Genomic DNA, 16,999 nt, shown 5'->3' with positions numbered 1-16,999 from the left:
TTCTAAATCTATTTTTACATAGAGAAACTTGAGTCACAACAAAGCAGTACAACATACAAGATCATGTGTTCTCTGTGTAACAATTTTCCACCTTTAAGCACACGAGGATGCCCGTAACACTGATGTAAAAGCATCATCTCTTGGTCTCCCCCTCTGCGCCGCCTGAAATGGTCCAGCCCTGATTTGCATAAGATGTCTGCGGGTTGCTCTATGACCAGCAGGGGTGGGTTAGGGGAAGGAGTGTATGTGAACTATGCATCACACACATGAGTAAAGAGGTGGACTGAGGAGCTGTGTGTGTGGAGAGCGCTGAGAAGTCTCTTTCTGATCCGGACAGAGTTATGTACTGTGCTCATCCTGCCTCCGGGACAGGCAACAACTCCTTGATGTACTGCTACAACATGAAACCAGTGAGTATCTTCTTATTTCTCCCACAGTTGTTGTTTTCTTTTTTTTTGTTTTTTTAGCCATGGTTTGTGTGCTCGTTGATGAAGCAGTTGCATTCTGACTCTGTCTTCTTAATTGTTCTGTTTTTTTTCTTTTCTTGAGTTAAGCTTCATGAATAAATATTAGATTTAAATGCATTTTGCAAAGGAAACAAATATAAGCCTGACTGTTTTTTTTTTTTTTTTTTTAATCTTTTTTGACATTGGGATGTTTCATGAGAAATGTCAGTCTTCTTTGAACAGGATATTTGATACTGACTGGTGTGTGGTTTGAGGCGCAGAGGGAGAGAGCTCTGTCTTTTAAGAGAGTCTTTGCTGTAATAAGATGAGCTTGGTTTAAAGCTGTTGCAGATGTTTAGGACCAGAAAAGTTAAGGCATCGGAAATAGAAGGGAAATCATAAAGTTGCAGTACATTTTCACCCAAAAACAGCCCTGCAACCATGTCCATACTGGAAATTCAATGTTCTTAAACTCTTTCAGCACAGGACTTGGGCTAATCCACCAAGAGATGCACCAGTCAGGCTTTTCCTGGCTGGTAATGAACTGCCAAGTTTTGACTGATTCAGATTATTTTTCCTCCTCCGGATTAAATAAAATAAATGTTTGTATCACAGGTTCCTTGATAGATATAGTAGTTTCAGAAAAGATTGTCCCAATTTATGCTTCGAAACATTTGCCTTTAACCTCCTTCAGCTTTTTAACAAACAGAACATTGCAGCATGTTAAAGGCTTATGGTTGATATGACGGAAATCGGTTTTTATTTATTTATTTATTTTTTTTAAATGCATTTAATGTTTAAAGAGGAAAGAAAAAAATCCCAGATAAAGAGTTAATCATGTAAAAACAGATTGTAATCTGTCTAAGCAGCAATAACTTTAAATTCACTTTTACTTCAGGTTGAAGGCTGAAAAAAAAAAACGTCTTGTTTTTAAAATGCTTCAGTGAGACTTCCTGTTTGCTCTGTGCAATCCAGTCAAGCCTGGCAGCAGAAAAACATCTTGACATGAAGCAGATTGCCTCTATTTCTATTTGATTTAACCCCGCTACGTTGGAGCAGTCCCTGCACCGCTGCAGCCATTATCAAAGGCAGCTTTGATCTCGGAGAGACTAACCACATCCAGACATCGTGGATCACAGAGGCAGAAAATTGGTTGCATGTGGCCGGACTTGGCCACGGTGGAGCGAGGCATGGGCCTTGAATAGCAAGTTGATGTTTCACTTATCTCACATCTTGATGCTCAGTGTGTGTGTGTGTGTGTTTACAACAGGAGCTGTTCTTTTTCTAAGAGTATACACACATCCCTGCCTTAACAAGCTTTCAGTTAATAGGAAATGTCATAAAGCATAGTTCTTCAAGAGAATATGGATTTATTGCTTTTGAATTTCCTCTAACTTGCAGCTTGAACTGCAAGGGAAAAAAAAAAAAGTCCATTATCATTTGGGATTTCATGATTGATGGCTCCTAAATCAATGCTGTGTTAAAAGAGGGTGCCATGGCGATGGCCCCTCTCCAGTGGGGGCCAGAGAGGGCGTGCTGGGGCGGGGGTGTGACCATTATTAACGGGTCGCCTGCTATGCTGATGGTAAGGAGGACAATTGGCTTTATCCTCTGCCATATGCTGCCCGTGGCGGCTCAGACGGGCCGAGTGTCGACAGGGGCTCTTCTGTTTGGCCAAGCCCACAATCACCATGGGACTCTTGCCAGCCAGGGTCACGGCTCTGTGCGTGCACGCCCGCGCGCACGTGTTTGTGGTTTGCTTAAATGTGCGAGCCTTGCTCAAGCGTGCTCGAGAGAGTCTCTTAAGAGCCTGCTTTTTGCAGAACTTGTCGTCCGGGTAACTGACACCCCATTGATGCAGCGCAGGGAGGTTTATTTTCATTTCCTGGGCCACATCAAAGCAGTGGAGAGAAGTGCAGGTGCAGCCCATACCTCTTGGTGGGGTTTGGCAAGGCGAGCATCTCGCTGTGGCGTTTTGGGCATGTTTGTGAGTTCCTGCGTGGAGTTTTTTTGGGATGTGTGTTCTAAGTACAAAAAACGGGGATCTACATTTTGTTTGCTTTTAAGGATATTTTGTTCCTTATGAAAGAAGGACATTTAGGGAAGGCGCTGGTTGTTTGTTTTATGTCACTGTGAGCACAAATCATGACAAGTCTTGAAATTCAGTTTTATTTTTTTTGGGGGGGGGAGCTGAGTCCCAGCCGAACCTGATCATGATTAGCGCAGGGATTTCTCGTGGTGAATGGTTCCCAAATCCGGATGAGGAGGTGCATGGATCTGCAGTTTAAGGATTATCACAATGGCTCTAAGAGTGCATCCGCACGCTGCTCTGTTTTCATGATAACATTACTTCAGATTGCTCCCGTGTAGAATATTTTTGTCAAACCTGTAGAGAGCTGTGAAAAAGTATTCCCCCTCTTGTTAACTCGCAAGTATTTCCCATTTTTCTTTAACTGTACGGTTTCCTGAGTCAGGGCCTGGTCTGATTACTGCCTGACCTCCAAAATGGAGAATTCACTTAAATTGAACCTGTATGACAACAGGAAGTAAAAGTCACACATTATTCCTCAATCTCCAGAAATCTGAGAACAGATGAGGAACAGTCATTGGCATCCATCAGTCTGAAAAGAGCAGTGAAAGGCCGTTTCTAAAGCTATTTGACAACATTTGTGTATTGACAAACTAAATATCCTGAACTGAATTGAACATTAAGAAAGACATTGGGGAGAAATGGCAACCAATGAGTTTCAAGGCCAAGGTAACCAAAAATAACAGAAAGATGCAAACAATCCAGAAAGAGAATTTCCTGCCATCTGATCGTGACGCTAATGTTGCATTTCATTTGCGGTCGTAACTCAGAAATCAGAAAAATCGACTGTAACAACCGCTAAAATCGGACTCTCCCTTTGGAAAAGTCGGATAAATTTTTCAAGGCCGATTGCCAGATCCAATATGGCAGCTCCTCGCTTCAACAATAGGCTGTGATGAAAACATGTTTGATTTTAGACAGGTTTTGAAACTGTGTCTAAAATCAATGTTACATGTAGTGGCTGCAACTCTGAAACAAACAATTAAAAGTGACGTTTGCATGTGGAAAGTTCAGCTTTAAGAGACGTTCCTAAGAGGTACTACGTACAAAACAACAGCTTTCCTGGCCATCTTCATATTGGAATTCTAACCTTTTATTTTTTTTTTTGAATCCCGACTTAACGGTAATGTTTTTTTACTCAAATGCAACAGTAGGTCCTGTGAACATGATGGAAAGCTTTGTTGTGCTTCTACTATTGGTGTACGCCACAGAGCCACACATGTTCTCTGAAAATAGTAGATTTGAAAACAAGTTCCACATTGAAACGATTCAGGAACACCCTGAGTTTCCGTTGCCATGTAGACAGGAAACACAGAAACTGCCTGTGTAGGGAAGCCCTGGCATGTGTGCATTTACCTCTAATAAAAGCTCCTGGCCCCTCTTCCTTGACCTCTCATGAGGTCAACAGTGAGAACTCTACTGAGGAAAGGAGCTTCAGACTCCGGTGCCAATTTCGGACGGCTTTTAAATCTGACATCATCGCGTGACAGAAACGCACATGGATGATTCTCTTCAAATCCAGGCCTACAGCCTCCCAAAAACTAACTACAAAATGTGTGTTCACTTCTCTGTGGACATTTTTATTGATGTTCGTGAGGTGGGAAATTAAATATATGTTACGTCATGCAAAGGATTGTGGGATTCCTTCATATCTCTTTAGCTCCAGTAAGGGACATCGCGAGGTTCCTAGGCTAAACTAGCCATGTGAGGAAGCATACAGGCTCCTTTTCCTGCCTCCTTCCTAACTCACTGTGCTACTCGGAAAGCACTTATGGTGAACGCTGACGCACTTCTTACGGGTATTCAGATGGACCCCTTAGTGATGGTGCCTTGTAAGCAGGTAGTGTTTGTACGCATGTGCATGTTGAGTTTTAAAGAACATACTGCCTCCTAGTGGCGTGGCGGGAAAAATACAGAATTTTTAACGTTTTACGTGGACGGAGATCGTAAGTATTAATCAAAGTGAACATTTTTGAGTGTCCTACCTGCAACAGGAAGTGAAAAAACTTGTTTTATTTATTTTCCTAGGTTTATGGGCAGCCTCCCAGCTCTGATGGCATCAACCACAACTCATCTTCACACTCAACAAGCAAGGTTCCCAGCAATGTGTTTGCAAGCACCTTTTTTGGTGAGTTCAAGTCCACTGAATCAATTAAATGTATCAGACTTTGCAACATTTTGTATTCTTTATCAATGCAAAACATTTCATGCTTTCGATTTAGTAGCACAGGATATAACTCAGATAGATAGGGTGTGCTTGCTAAAAATCGAATGAACAAACAAATGAAAGCTCTTACCTGTAAGGATGTCAAAGAAAACCTTCATCTGGGTAACTGATAATGTAATGACACCAATCAAATGTTCCATTTTTATGTTTTTCTTTTTTTCTCAAACTTATTCACGTCTTTTAACAATTATTTTTTGCAGCTATAAATTATTCATTGCAGCTATAAGCTTTTAAAAGCATTACCACCTGGTCTAATCTCTTTTGTCTCCTCTGTTTTTTAAAGTGATGTAGAATAATTACAAAATGATGCAGATTAACTACAGTGGTTACTAATACAAAAAATATCATGGTGTGCACTAAATTGGAAGGAAGAGAAAAATTAACAAATTGCCATCTCTATCAATACCAACTTAAAAAAATTAAATAGGCAGGCAGACATAAAAATTTGAATAAACTAAGCAAAAAAACAAAACAAAAACAGAAATTAGAACAATGGGAATAGATTAATATAACTTTCTAAAAACCTATACAGTTAGTGATAAACATATCAATAAAAATATCTAATTATTTGAAACAAAACATGGACCACTGGCCATTAATAATAATACCAGCAACAACAATAATAATAATAATAATAATAATAATAATAATAATAATAATAATAATAATAATAATAATTTATTATTATTATTATTATTATTATTATTATTATTATTATTATTATTATTATTATTATTATTATTGTACAATAAGAAAAGGAAACTGGTGGTAATTCTTAGATAAGTAAAACTCAAATAGAACATTCAAATATGTTATTATTATTAAACCTCATACTAAAAAGCCCCGCTGAATGAATAGGTTTTTGTTTGCTTTTAGAAACAGCATAGACCATGAACACACTAATTCCCCCAGGCTACCAGAGAGATGAAATGAGCAACATGTTCTGTGCTGTTTAATTGAGGCAGTAAAACTTGCTTATAGCAGGCATTTTTTGCACTGGGGCCTAGTCTACTGCTTCATAACATGACTGGCAGTTCAAGGTACCTCATTAGTTCAGGTGATAAAATATGATTCCTTATTTTAGAGGGGATGAGCAACTCACAGGACATCTGGAACGCCGTAAACGGGCTGAACCAGCAGGGCTATGAAGGCGCGCTGGGCGCCTCTGTGGGCCACCAAACACAGCTGGGGAGCTACAGCAGCCTGCAGCCGGCACGCACTAACCTGGTGAGTTTACCTTCGCCAGCCCTGGATGTCGTTAAAAAAAAAATAAATAAATAAAAAAAAAAATCCGGTTTTCTAATCTGCTTTGCCATCTACGCAGGATTTCTCCCCACATTCGGTGCTGGCGGCTGAGATGAACAGGGGTCTGCCACCGATGTCCACCTTTCACCGCAACAACACCGTATCTCGCTCTCCCTCTGACAACCCCTCAGAGAATCCAGCCGGTGAGGATGCGGAAAAGAGGAGCTTTTTTTTTTTACTCTTTGTAGAACGATGACTCATATTGTGACAATAAATGTGTTTGTTCAGTCTCAGGAAGCCACGTAAATGTGTCAGGAGGGTCACAGACAGGCGACACCTTGGGAAAAGCCCTGGCCTCTGTAAGTATGCACCACCCCAATCCCACTAGAGCCGCTCATCTAGTCTCTGTTATGGTCGAACAGGTCAGGTCAGAGCATAAAACCAGACCCTAGTGTGCCACGCATATAATGCATAACTTCCTCTGGGCCGGCAGAAGAGCATTGCACATTAAAGAAAGAGTTGCAGTTGTGTAGCAGGACGTTTTATTGGCTGCGGTGCTGTAAAATGACAGGAATGGATGAGTTTAGTTCAGGTTACGAGGAAGCTCCAGGGGTCGTGGCAGCAGCTGTTAAAGCTTACACAAAGATGACAAGTTGTGTTTTTAAACTGATCTACGCCCGGGTCCCTCTCCGGCTCCTTTCTCTCTGACAGATTTATTCCCCCGATCACACGAGCAACAGCTTCCCCTCCAGCTCCTCCACACCAGCGAGATCCCCGTCCCCGCTGCCGAACCCGACCGAATCTACAGGTAGAGCAAAGCAACCAGATTAATGCATTTATTATTTTATTTTATTATTATCATTTTCACACGTATTCTCGCCGGTTTTCACCCCAGTGCTTCTCTTTCCTGTAGGGAACAACCTGTGGCCCCGCAGTTCTGTTCAGCCACCGGCGTCGCCACACTTTGAGTCCTCGCTCATATCGCTGGTAAAGCTCTGACCTGCTGGATCACTTTTTTTGTTGAGATTAAATTGTCAACTGTGTCATGTCAGAACAATATCTAAATGAAGACGTTTAAGATGATATAAGGAATATATCAGAGCACCATGGAACAACGTGGATGGCTCAGTGCAAACGCATAAACGTCATCATGAAAAGTGTTCATGTGCCTTTCAGTTTAGTCACAATATAATATAACTGCAAACTGTGTTGGGGCTTTATTTTTATGCGGTACAAACTATACATGAATCTAAGTCCTTCTTTTGTACTTGTGCCTTCATTTTTAGAGTTGTTTTACCGTCTTTTGCGGCCTCTGGCAAATTATTCATCTGACCAGAGGACATTCTTCCACATGTTTCCTGTGGAAATGTGACTTTCTGTGGCTTCCTTTCAGCCACTCTTCCACATTTGCCAGATTTGTGGACTCTAAAACTAATAGTTGTCCTTAGAACATATTCTGCCACCTGAGCCATGGACCTCTGCAGCTCCTCCAGAGTCACCATCTTGGCTGCTCTCCCTGCCCGAGCTGTGCGTTTAGGTGGACAGCCAAGTCTTTGCTGGCTTGCAGTTTCCGTTTCCTGTTAAATAATGGAGCAGCACTCAGACAGATGTTCAAATATCGGATGATACCCAACCTTATATTCACTATGTTCTTTAATAAGCAATATTTTAAAAAAATGTTATTTAAAAAAACTTGAAAACAATGTGTAATTCTTCTTCCAATTCTCATTTATGCCATAACTTTGTGTGCCATCATACAAAATCCCAAAAAAATACATTGACATTTGTGCTGGATTTTCAATTGTAGCTAATTAGAACTTATCTTTCTACGTCACTCATTTCTAAGTTTTAGCTGCAAGCACAATAGAAGACTGTCAGATAGGCAAAAACCAAACTGTCTACATCCATCCATCCATTTTCCAAACCGCTTTATCCCTCATGGGGTCGAGGGGGTTGCTGGTGCCTATCTCCAGCGTTCACTGGGCGAGAGGCAGGGTTCACCTGGACAGGTCGTCCGTCTGTCGCAGGGCCAAACTGTCTACAATAAAGGATAAAATTATTCATACCCCTGGTAGATTTAATTCAACTAATATGTTTCTTCTGACTGGAAGAAATATGTCGGTTTTGGAGTGACCAAAGCAGAGTCCAAACATAAACCTCACAGAAAATCCTTGCAGGGAGCTAAAGATTAGGGTGATAGTGAGGATGACTTCCAACCTCAAAGACTTGGAGCTCCTCATAAAAGATAATTCATGAAAATACCAGTGGAGACGTGCAAAAAACTGGTCAGCACTTAACAGAGGGAGAAGAAAGAAAACGACTGAAACGACTGAAAAATCACTATTCTTTTGTTTTTCTACAGTGTAAAATGTCCCATTCCTTATCTGACGTCTTGGTTGCATGAAAATAATTTCTATAGCTAAATTTGCCAGGAGTATGAATGATTATTTTATATGAAAAAAAAAAGGTGACCTGGTTTTCCAGCAACAACCTCAAATCAAGTATCTACTTATTGTTAATCTTTACATGCAAGCTAGTGTTAGTTTACATCACAGCAACCAGGATAGAAACGCCCATGAGACCCATGTTGCTGTTTACAATCTTATTTTCCCCCCTGTGGAGACTCTTTTCAGTGGTTTTCAACAGTGATTTGTAACACAGCTTGAATGTGGGGTATCAATAGCCGCTATGATGAACTTTTCTCAAGCTAAAAAGTAGCTAGAAGACAAACCATTCCCACCTTGCTGGGAGATCTTCTGGTTATAATGTCTTAACTTCATCTTTAAATGTCTTTATATCAGAACATGAAGAAAACACACACACACACACACACACACACACACACACACACACACACACATATATATATATATATATATATATATATATATATATATATATATATATATATATATATATATATACATACATACATATATGTATACATATATCAGCAGAACACAGAAGAGGAAACGGAAAATTAATTTCCCAACCCTCCACAGTGAGCCTGTGGTGGACTTTCTGATGAAAGATTATGGGTTTCATCCCCATCTCTGCTTTGCATCAAAGCTTCCAAGAACCTCATAATATAAAACACAAATGCATGATGTAAGGCCCAGAAAGGATTTGAATTCATTAACTTTGTGATTCATCTTTTTAGCAGATTTGATTTGCGGAGGCTTTTGGCCGTGGGAGCCGTTTGCTGCTGGTTAGCTTAGATCGAACATTACAAAAAGATTAACTAAGTTTAGCTGCATACCTGTACGTCCATTTAGACCTCCTGTTCAACCAGATTGAATCAAAAAAACATATTCTGCCAGAAAGTTATACAAAAATTGTGGCTGCGATGCCACTGGGAGTCATAAATGAGTCATGTCAAATAAAACTAAGCGTGAGGTCCTGAAATGCTCCCCAGTAATCAAAATAAGCTTATTCATACGATAAACCTAATGAAGGACAATGGCTATAATCCCCAAAATGTGAATTCTAGATTTGGAGGTTTGGAATTTGTTGAACCTTGATGTCTAAATGAAATGGTGCTGAATGAAGAGCCTAAAATGCTCTCTTGGTGTTTCAGTCTCAGGTGGAGGACCGCCTGGACAGACTGGATGACGTGATCCACGTTCTGAGGAACCACGCCGTGGGGCCCACCTCCTGCCTGCCCAACGACATCCACGGCTTGCTCAGCCAGTCCCACCACAGCCACCCGGGCGCTGCCGGCACCATACCGCTCGCCTGTCACACTCCAGCCATGGTTAACAAACATTCCTATCAAAATAGCTTTAATATGTCGCTCTTTGTCTTTGAAACCGGAATCCAGGCGAGAATAGAGAGCTTTGAGTATGTGTTGGGTATTTGCACAGAGTAATTCTGCATTGTGCACTCCCTTTCCAACATGCTTCCCTTGCAGCAGACAATGGGATTTTAGCCCAGCTGGAGGGGAAGACCACCGTCTACATGGGAAAGGGGTATTTAGTCTAATCCTTGGGGGGAGGGTGTATTAAATTCTCCCACTATCCGTTTTTAATGATGTGTCAGACAGAAGTGGATCACTACTGGAGAGAACTAGGGAGGGAGGGGGGGGGGTGTTTAAAGGGTATACAGTAGTTTTAGGGGAAGGATTATACTTGTCTGAAATTTGATTACTTGTGAAGAATGAGATCCGCAGTTTCCTGGTTAGATGATCAGATGCCTATAGTCCAGGACTTCTAGCGTGTTACTGATGTATTCACAACCATTCTTTGCAACACATCAAACCCCTTTAGTTAAAATTAAAGCTGCAAGGTATTCCTCTAACTAAAAACTGAAGTTTTTACTCAACCCTCCTTGCAAAGCTGTCCATACTCGCACCAACTCTGACCAGCAGAAGTGAAGCCTCTCCACAGTATGATGCCCCCGCCACCATGTTTCTCAGCGGTGGTGGCGATTACGGAGAGATGTGCAGACATTTCTGATTTTTATTTGATACAATAAAAAAAAAAACATGGGTTTTTATTTAGCTTCACAACTATGCACTACTTTCTGTTGGTTTCTCAAATGCAATTGCAATAAAATACACCGAAGTTTGTCTTTGTAAAGTGACAAGATGTTAAAAAAAAAGAAGTCTAAGGGGTGTGAATACCAATTCAAGGAGGTCATGATGTTCAACATTTACAGGATATTAACCTGTTGAATGCTCAACAATAGACATCCGGACCTGTTAAACTCATCTTGGTCTTTGTGATTCTTGAAGGTCGAAGCTGTCTCCATGAACAACAATCACTCAGCCTTCCAGAGCAGAACACAAAACGGCCATCCATACCCACCCAGACAGAGGCCGGCCTTCGTCCAAGGGGCAGGAGGAGGTAGACTTATCCCTCCCCTTCTTACCAGTTAAAAAAATGTCCCCACTGGATTTTTTTTTTTTTTTCACTATTTGATGGCATTATGTGTGACCTTGCACAGGTGGTTTGGGAGTTCAGAGTAACCTGGAGCTAAAGATGGAAAGCAGGGAAGGGGAGGAGATGATGCACACCAACCACGACCGTGACTCTGACAGCCCGAGATCAGACGAGGAGGCCGAACACAAAACGCACGGAGAAAACAGCGCGCAAAACAGGTAACTGCTGTCATTACAGGAGAAAAAAACACCCACAATGCTCCGATCCATTATATTTGTGCTGACTATGTAAAAAGCACAGTTGGACCTCATGCTTTCTCGCTTTCATCAGTCTGTAGTTAACCATAATACGAGGAGCAAAAGACCCTTTTGCAAAAATGTGTAAAAAAAAAACCCTTCAGATTAATTAATCACCTGCTGCAGTAGCATGAATCTGAAATATTTTCCTTTAATTTCAGTACCTCTATTAAGTAAGGAAACTCCCATGTTTAGAGATTGCACAACTCTGTCGATAAGACACTGTTGGGTCTCCTGAGCTCTTTTCTCTCCACCCCACAGCGTTTTTACTGCATTCAGATGTGATGACTGTGACGGCCATGAAAAGGCATTTCTCTTTTGATTTCGCCACACAGTTAGGGTAATTTAAACACCTTCAAGACCCCACGATGATCCGTTTTTAGGTTTGGTGCAGCAGTGGACATCCGAATTTGATTCAAAACATGTTTGTTTTTTTAAAGTGCATGAGTTCAAGCACCTTTCCAAGGTGTCTGGAACAGGCCCGAAGCATCACGGATCCTTGACCTTGATTAAGAACGGGCATTAAGTGCTTTTCATCTGTTGCTCTACGTCAAAACCTCTTGAAGTGATGGTTGTCAAATGTTTTTGTTTGATCTGCACAACGAACATGGTTCTAGTTAAAGCTCCTGTAGCGTTCAGCACAGCCAGTCAGTGTGTTTATATTTGGGGTGGTGAGCCAGAGAAAGCCTTTTTGTTTCCTGGCATCACTTGAAAGTTGGTTGGCGTGTAGGTTTCTAATGGTTTCTAATGGTTTCTAATGGTCTAACAGTGAGTTGTGCAGATTTATCCACCTCCCCTACCACCCTGCCCGCTGCGTACGTGCAGCAAGATAAAAGCAGGTCCTCGTCCAGCCTAGTTGGATGAAAGGGGTGGTTTTCTGTGTCGCGCAATATTTATTTCCCCCAGGGAACCAGAAAGGTTTGGATCGCTAATTAGAAGTTCCTAGAAACTGTGATAAACTTGAAATGTATTAAACCATAAATGCAAATCAATAATTTAGCTACATGTAACTTGCAGGATTATCAGCTGCACCACTAATTTAGTCATTGTCATTCAATGATGTCAAATTATAGGTTAGATTTTTTTTTTTTTTTTTACTTTCAGTTTGAGATTATGCTGCTGCAATAAGAGATTTGTTAGATCTTAAGCTTTTTGCACACTGTGTGTGTTATTCTGTTTTGTATTATATTTTATAAGGGGTTGCAAGTATTTTTCATGTCAAATGCAACAAAGACAGAAACGTATTTGATGTGGAGCCCTTAAACCAGAGGTGTCAAACTAATTTCTATATGGGGCCACTTTGGCATCATGAAGTCATTAAAAGGGCCGCTTGCATGTGTATAGATGATACTTTTCATTTCATAATTTCATTCCAGTTCACACAGTAGTATAAAAAATGCACAGTAACATAAAAGTAGCACTCTTAGGCCCAGTTTATACAGTTTATCTGCAAAAAAAGTTGATATTGGGGTGAGTTACACTTACAGGAGGCATATTTTTAACCACTTTATACACTATAAAAGGATATATGCCTTTTTTTGGCTCTCGAGGGCCGGATAATTTACCTTGAAGGGCCAGATTTGACCCACGGGCCTTGAGTTTGACACCTGTGCCTTAAACTCTCCGTTGGCAGCCATGGATTAAAACACAGCAATCATTCCTCCTTTATTCACATTAAACATTGTGTTTGATCTCATTTCCATTAATAATGAGTGATTCAAGTAAGATTTTAAACCCTCCCATCTTAGTGGGGTGAATCTTTTTTTCCTTTATAACTTTTTTCACCATCGACTCAGTAAATCAGACAAAGCAGCACCACCTTGACAAAGCGACCAGAAGAGGGCAGAAAAAAACCAAAGGATACCTGAACACAGTCCTCGCTTTTATATCACGCCCTCCCTCCTCTCAGGCTTAGACTTTTCACGTTTACTGGCATAAAATCTGAAGCCTCAGACATTTCCTCTCTCACACTTTGCCTCTGCCGGCTGCAGCATCCACGAGGACGAGGACCTGAGCCCAGAGCAGAAGGCTGAGCGGGAGCGGGAGAGGAGGATGGCCAACAACGCCAGGGAGCGCCTGCGCGTGCGGGACATCAACGAGGCCTTCAAGGAGCTGGGCCACATGTGTCAGCTGCACCTGAAGAGCGAGAAGCCGCAGACCAAGCTGCTGGTGCTGCACCAGGCCGTGGCGGTGATCCTTAGCCTGGAGCAGCAGGTCAGAGGTCAGTGCATCAAAAGGAGCAGGAGGGCGCTGCGAGTGGTCAGGTGTGTCTGAAAGATCAGACGCAGCCAATCGCCTTTAATTACGTGTGTTTATAATGTTGTTTAAGGTACTGCTGCATTCGTTGACTCAGTGGTTTTCCAACATTTTGACCGCCATTCCAAGAGTATCAAAATGTTATGATTGAACCAAATAAATCTAAAATAATGAAATAAGATCACGACAAATTGATTATACATATTTTTACTATGTAATGAACAACAATATTTTTAGATTCTATTTTGTGTTTAACAAGTGAAATAAAATAAATGCATTAGGTGTTTACAATTATATCTAAATCATTATATATATATATATATATATATATATATATATATATATATATATATATATATCTATATATATCTATATATCTATATCTATATATATATATATATATATATATATATATATATATATATATATATATATATCTATAGATAGAATAGATATATAGATATATGTATAGATCGAGTAGATCGCATAGATAGATAGCTCGCTCGATAGATAGATAGATAGATAGATAGATAGATAGATAGATAGATAGATAGATAGATAGATAGATAGATAGATAGATAGATAGATAGATAGATTTCTTTGATGACCTATTTATGCATTAAATTGGTCCTCAGGGGTAAACAGCACAAATTATGACAATGGCCTCTTGAGGCTTCTTCTGCCTGGTTATGTAATTAGAAAAACGTGATCTGCAGATGTTGTAGGGCAGTTCATGCTTTGTTTTTATGCACAGCTTCAAAGGTTGAGCAACACGGACCGCTGTAAACAATTAGAGTTTTTTTTTTTTTTTTTATCTTTTTGACTTTGGGAACTTCGGACAAGCTCTGTGTGCAAACAGCAAAACCTTGTGATAGATGTCTCGGTTTTTCCGTTTAGTGTTTTGGTAACAGTTCCAAATTTTTCCGTCCTGCAGAGAGAAACCTGAACCCGAAGGCTGCCTGTCTACGGAGACGAGAGGAGGAGAAGGCGTCCAGCATCATGTCAGATCCACAGTCTGTACATCTCGCTTTTCATCCAAGTCTGACGGACCCTTCCAACCCCATGGGTCACCTCTGAGCCTCTGTCGTCGACAACTTAAAGTCTCACATAATGAAGTAATTAATTCATTTACATTAATGATTAGTTCAAATTGTTCCACAAACTGATACAATGGCTTGCAAAATTGTTTGTGAACTTTCACACATTTTTTTTCACGTTACATCCACAGGCTGAAACATGTATATATATATTTTTAATTTTATATGATTGACGCAGCCTATAGCGCATAATTCAATCAATGAAATAAACTTTATTTATAAAGTACTTCACACACCAAAATGACCATGGTGCTGTAATGATCTACAAAACAAAATAAAAAAATAAAATAAGCAATAGAATAAAACCTCTACTGTAAAGCTTGTAGAATATTAAAACATTAACCATTAATAACCTGATGTTCCTGTTCAGCTGGAATTAAAAGCCAAGCATCTGTCAAGCAATTGTGATTTGGAGGGAATCGGACATAGTTTAGTGATTAAAATTAAAATCAGAACAGTGGCTTGCACTTGTATTTAGCCCCCGTTCCTCAATAGAACCCAGCGATTATTGCATTAAAAGCTGCAGGTCTTTCGGGACATTTCTCTAACACCTTTTTGGGCAACTAAACACCCTTTGCTCTTTGCAGAAAGCTCAAACTCAGCCAGATTGGATGGAGAGCAAAGAAGAGAGGCGTCGGAGTGAAAGGGGGCAGAATATAAATGCATGCCACACTTTTCAGATTTGTATGCGTCAAACATAGAAGCACTACCTTGTCACACAAAACCCAAATAAAACACGTTACCATTTGTTGTTGTAACGTGACAAAGTGCAGGAACGTTTCAAGGCGAGCGAACATTTCTGCAAGGCACTGTAGATGCACGGTATTTGATCAACAGAAAGCAGCATTGACCTCTACACTGCTATGACATGACTTGTATCTTTTTCTTTGATGTCTAGGTCCAGGATGATCCAGCTCTGTCAGATGTCCAGCGGTCTCCCGTAAATTTGCCCAGAGCAGCTCAGGCTCCCTGATCAGAAAGTGTGATGCAATCGAACAATCATTTCTTCTCCTCCCAAACAGACTTTTTATAACTTTGTGCCTAAACATGACTCGTTACAGACAAATGCATTGTACGCTGCAGATGTTTTTGTACATATCCGGTAGATTTATTGGTCATTTTTTTCTGTTGCAACACATCATAATGGACAGACTCTGGCACTGGAGTGTTTTGTGTGCAGTCTAAAATTGGCAAACAGGTTTGTTAGTCATATTTTCAGTGTTGTGTGTTTAGACAACATATTTCTGTTTTCCTGTGGGCTCTGTGTGTGTGCATGTGTGTGTGTGCGTGAGTGTGTGTGTTCTGCAGGGGTTGGACATTCTGTGAATGAACGGACCTCCAGGAATGTTCTTTTAAATCACACATAGGCGTCAGATCTCGTCTGTAAAGGTGTTTTATATTTCTTTAATCCACTGCAACCAGGATTTTACTTTCCGTACATGTGTCGGACATAACCCACCTTCTTCTTCTTGTAATTATCGCTCTACAGATTTAGTCAAACAAACTCTGTGCATGTTTTAAGTTTTCAAGTGAAGGCAAACATTTTTAAAGTTGTACGTTATCTTTTCTACAAATATTGTGAGCTTCATAATGTCATAATGTGCTTTTAATTATTATCTTAATAATGAAGACTGTTTTGTGCAGTTTCCTAGACGTTACCTACGTTTTATGCTCAGAGCAACACAGAGTTGCAAAACAAACGATGTTTGCTCATCTCACTGCTGAACATGTAATTATAAAGAGACATCAAGATAATCTGAAACTCTCTTATCATGACAAGTACAGGACGTGTACAGTTTGAGGTCCAGGCATGTGATGATATAAAAATGTAGCAATAAATGTCTTTTTAATAATGTTTTTCCTGTCTTGTGTTCTAGTCATTTTAAGCTTAAAGACATAACAAAGTCATCTGCGTAAAGTACGATTTAAGGTGAATTACGAATTACAAGCTTATTTTCAAAGCAGCAATAACATGATGGAAGTGACAGCATACAGTACATTTATTCAAAGCTCAATACTTCACTTTCACGATTGTTTTATCCCACATATTCATGGTCCCACATATTGAGAAACCTTTGGGATTTTAGCTTGATGAACAATTTTCAGACTGAAAGATAACCAGCTGTTCAGGCATGAGCAGTGTTTGGATCCAAATCGCTCTGTTTTTTTTTATGTCTATGACATTTAACTATTTTGACAATAAGGCCTTATCATTGTCGTAGAATAGAACTGTAAAATTTAATTTTATTAGCACATAAAACAATACCCTTCCACAATAAAATGATAAGGTAACAGAAAGAGTTCCACCCATCCATCAATCCATTATCCATTGTGATGTCATGAGGGTTGCTGGTGCTTATCTCCAGCTGTCAATGGGTGAGAGGCGGGGTTCATCCTGGACATGTCACCAGTTTATCGCAGGGCAACACAGAGACAAACAGGACAAACAACCATTCTCGCACA

General features: G+C 40.2%; 1 protein-coding gene across 2 annotated transcripts; it reads left to right on the top strand.

The window, feature by feature from the left end:
• Positions 1-237: 237 nt before the first annotated feature.
• On the top strand, positions 238-16,393 carry LOC105938623 (transcription factor 12). 2 transcript variants are annotated; one of them, XM_021307398.2, is made up of 13 exons: positions 238-410; positions 4,564-4,663; positions 5,847-5,989; positions 6,087-6,210; positions 6,302-6,366; positions 6,719-6,815; positions 6,921-6,994; positions 9,585-9,761; positions 10,740-10,851; positions 10,952-11,105; positions 13,175-13,404; positions 14,374-14,554; positions 15,435-16,393. In XM_021307398.2, the coding sequence occupies exons 1-12, from the start codon at positions 342-344 to the stop codon at positions 14,514-14,516; spliced, it is 1,488 nt and encodes a 495-aa protein (XP_021163073.2). In that variant the 5' UTR covers positions 238-341; the 3' UTR covers positions 14,517-14,554; positions 15,435-16,393. The 2 variants fall into 2 exon arrangements, with proteins under 2 accessions (XP_021163073.2, XP_012735890.2); XM_012880436.3 differs by having other exon boundaries at positions 239-410; positions 6,296-6,366.
• The last annotated feature ends 606 nt before the right edge of the window (positions 16,394-16,999 follow it).

Source organism: Fundulus heteroclitus, chromosome 2 (assembly GCF_011125445.2).
Source record: "Fundulus heteroclitus isolate FHET01 chromosome 2, MU-UCD_Fhet_4.1, whole genome shotgun sequence".
In the NCBI taxonomy this organism is placed as follows: Eukaryota; Metazoa; Chordata; class Actinopteri; order Cyprinodontiformes; family Fundulidae; genus Fundulus; species Fundulus heteroclitus.
Note: the sequence above shows the minus strand (reverse complement) of the source record. Positions and strands in the feature narration are given on the sequence as shown.

What these genes read in the sequence shown, in the direction of transcription:
- LOC105938623 (XM_012880436.3), top strand. Translation starts at nt 342, where the DNA reads ATGTACTGTGCTCATCCTGCCTCCGGGACAGGCAACAACTCCTTGATG. An exon ending in CCCCTCAGAGAATCCAGCCG is followed by an intron (nt 6,211 to 6,295) that starts GTGAGGATGCGG and finishes GTGTTTGTTCAG; the next exon opens with TCTCAGGAAGCCACGTAAAT. An exon ending in CCTGGAGCAGCAGGTCAGAG is followed by an intron (nt 13,405 to 14,373) that starts GTCAGTGCATCA and finishes TCCGTCCTGCAG; the next exon opens with AGAGAAACCTGAACCCGAAG.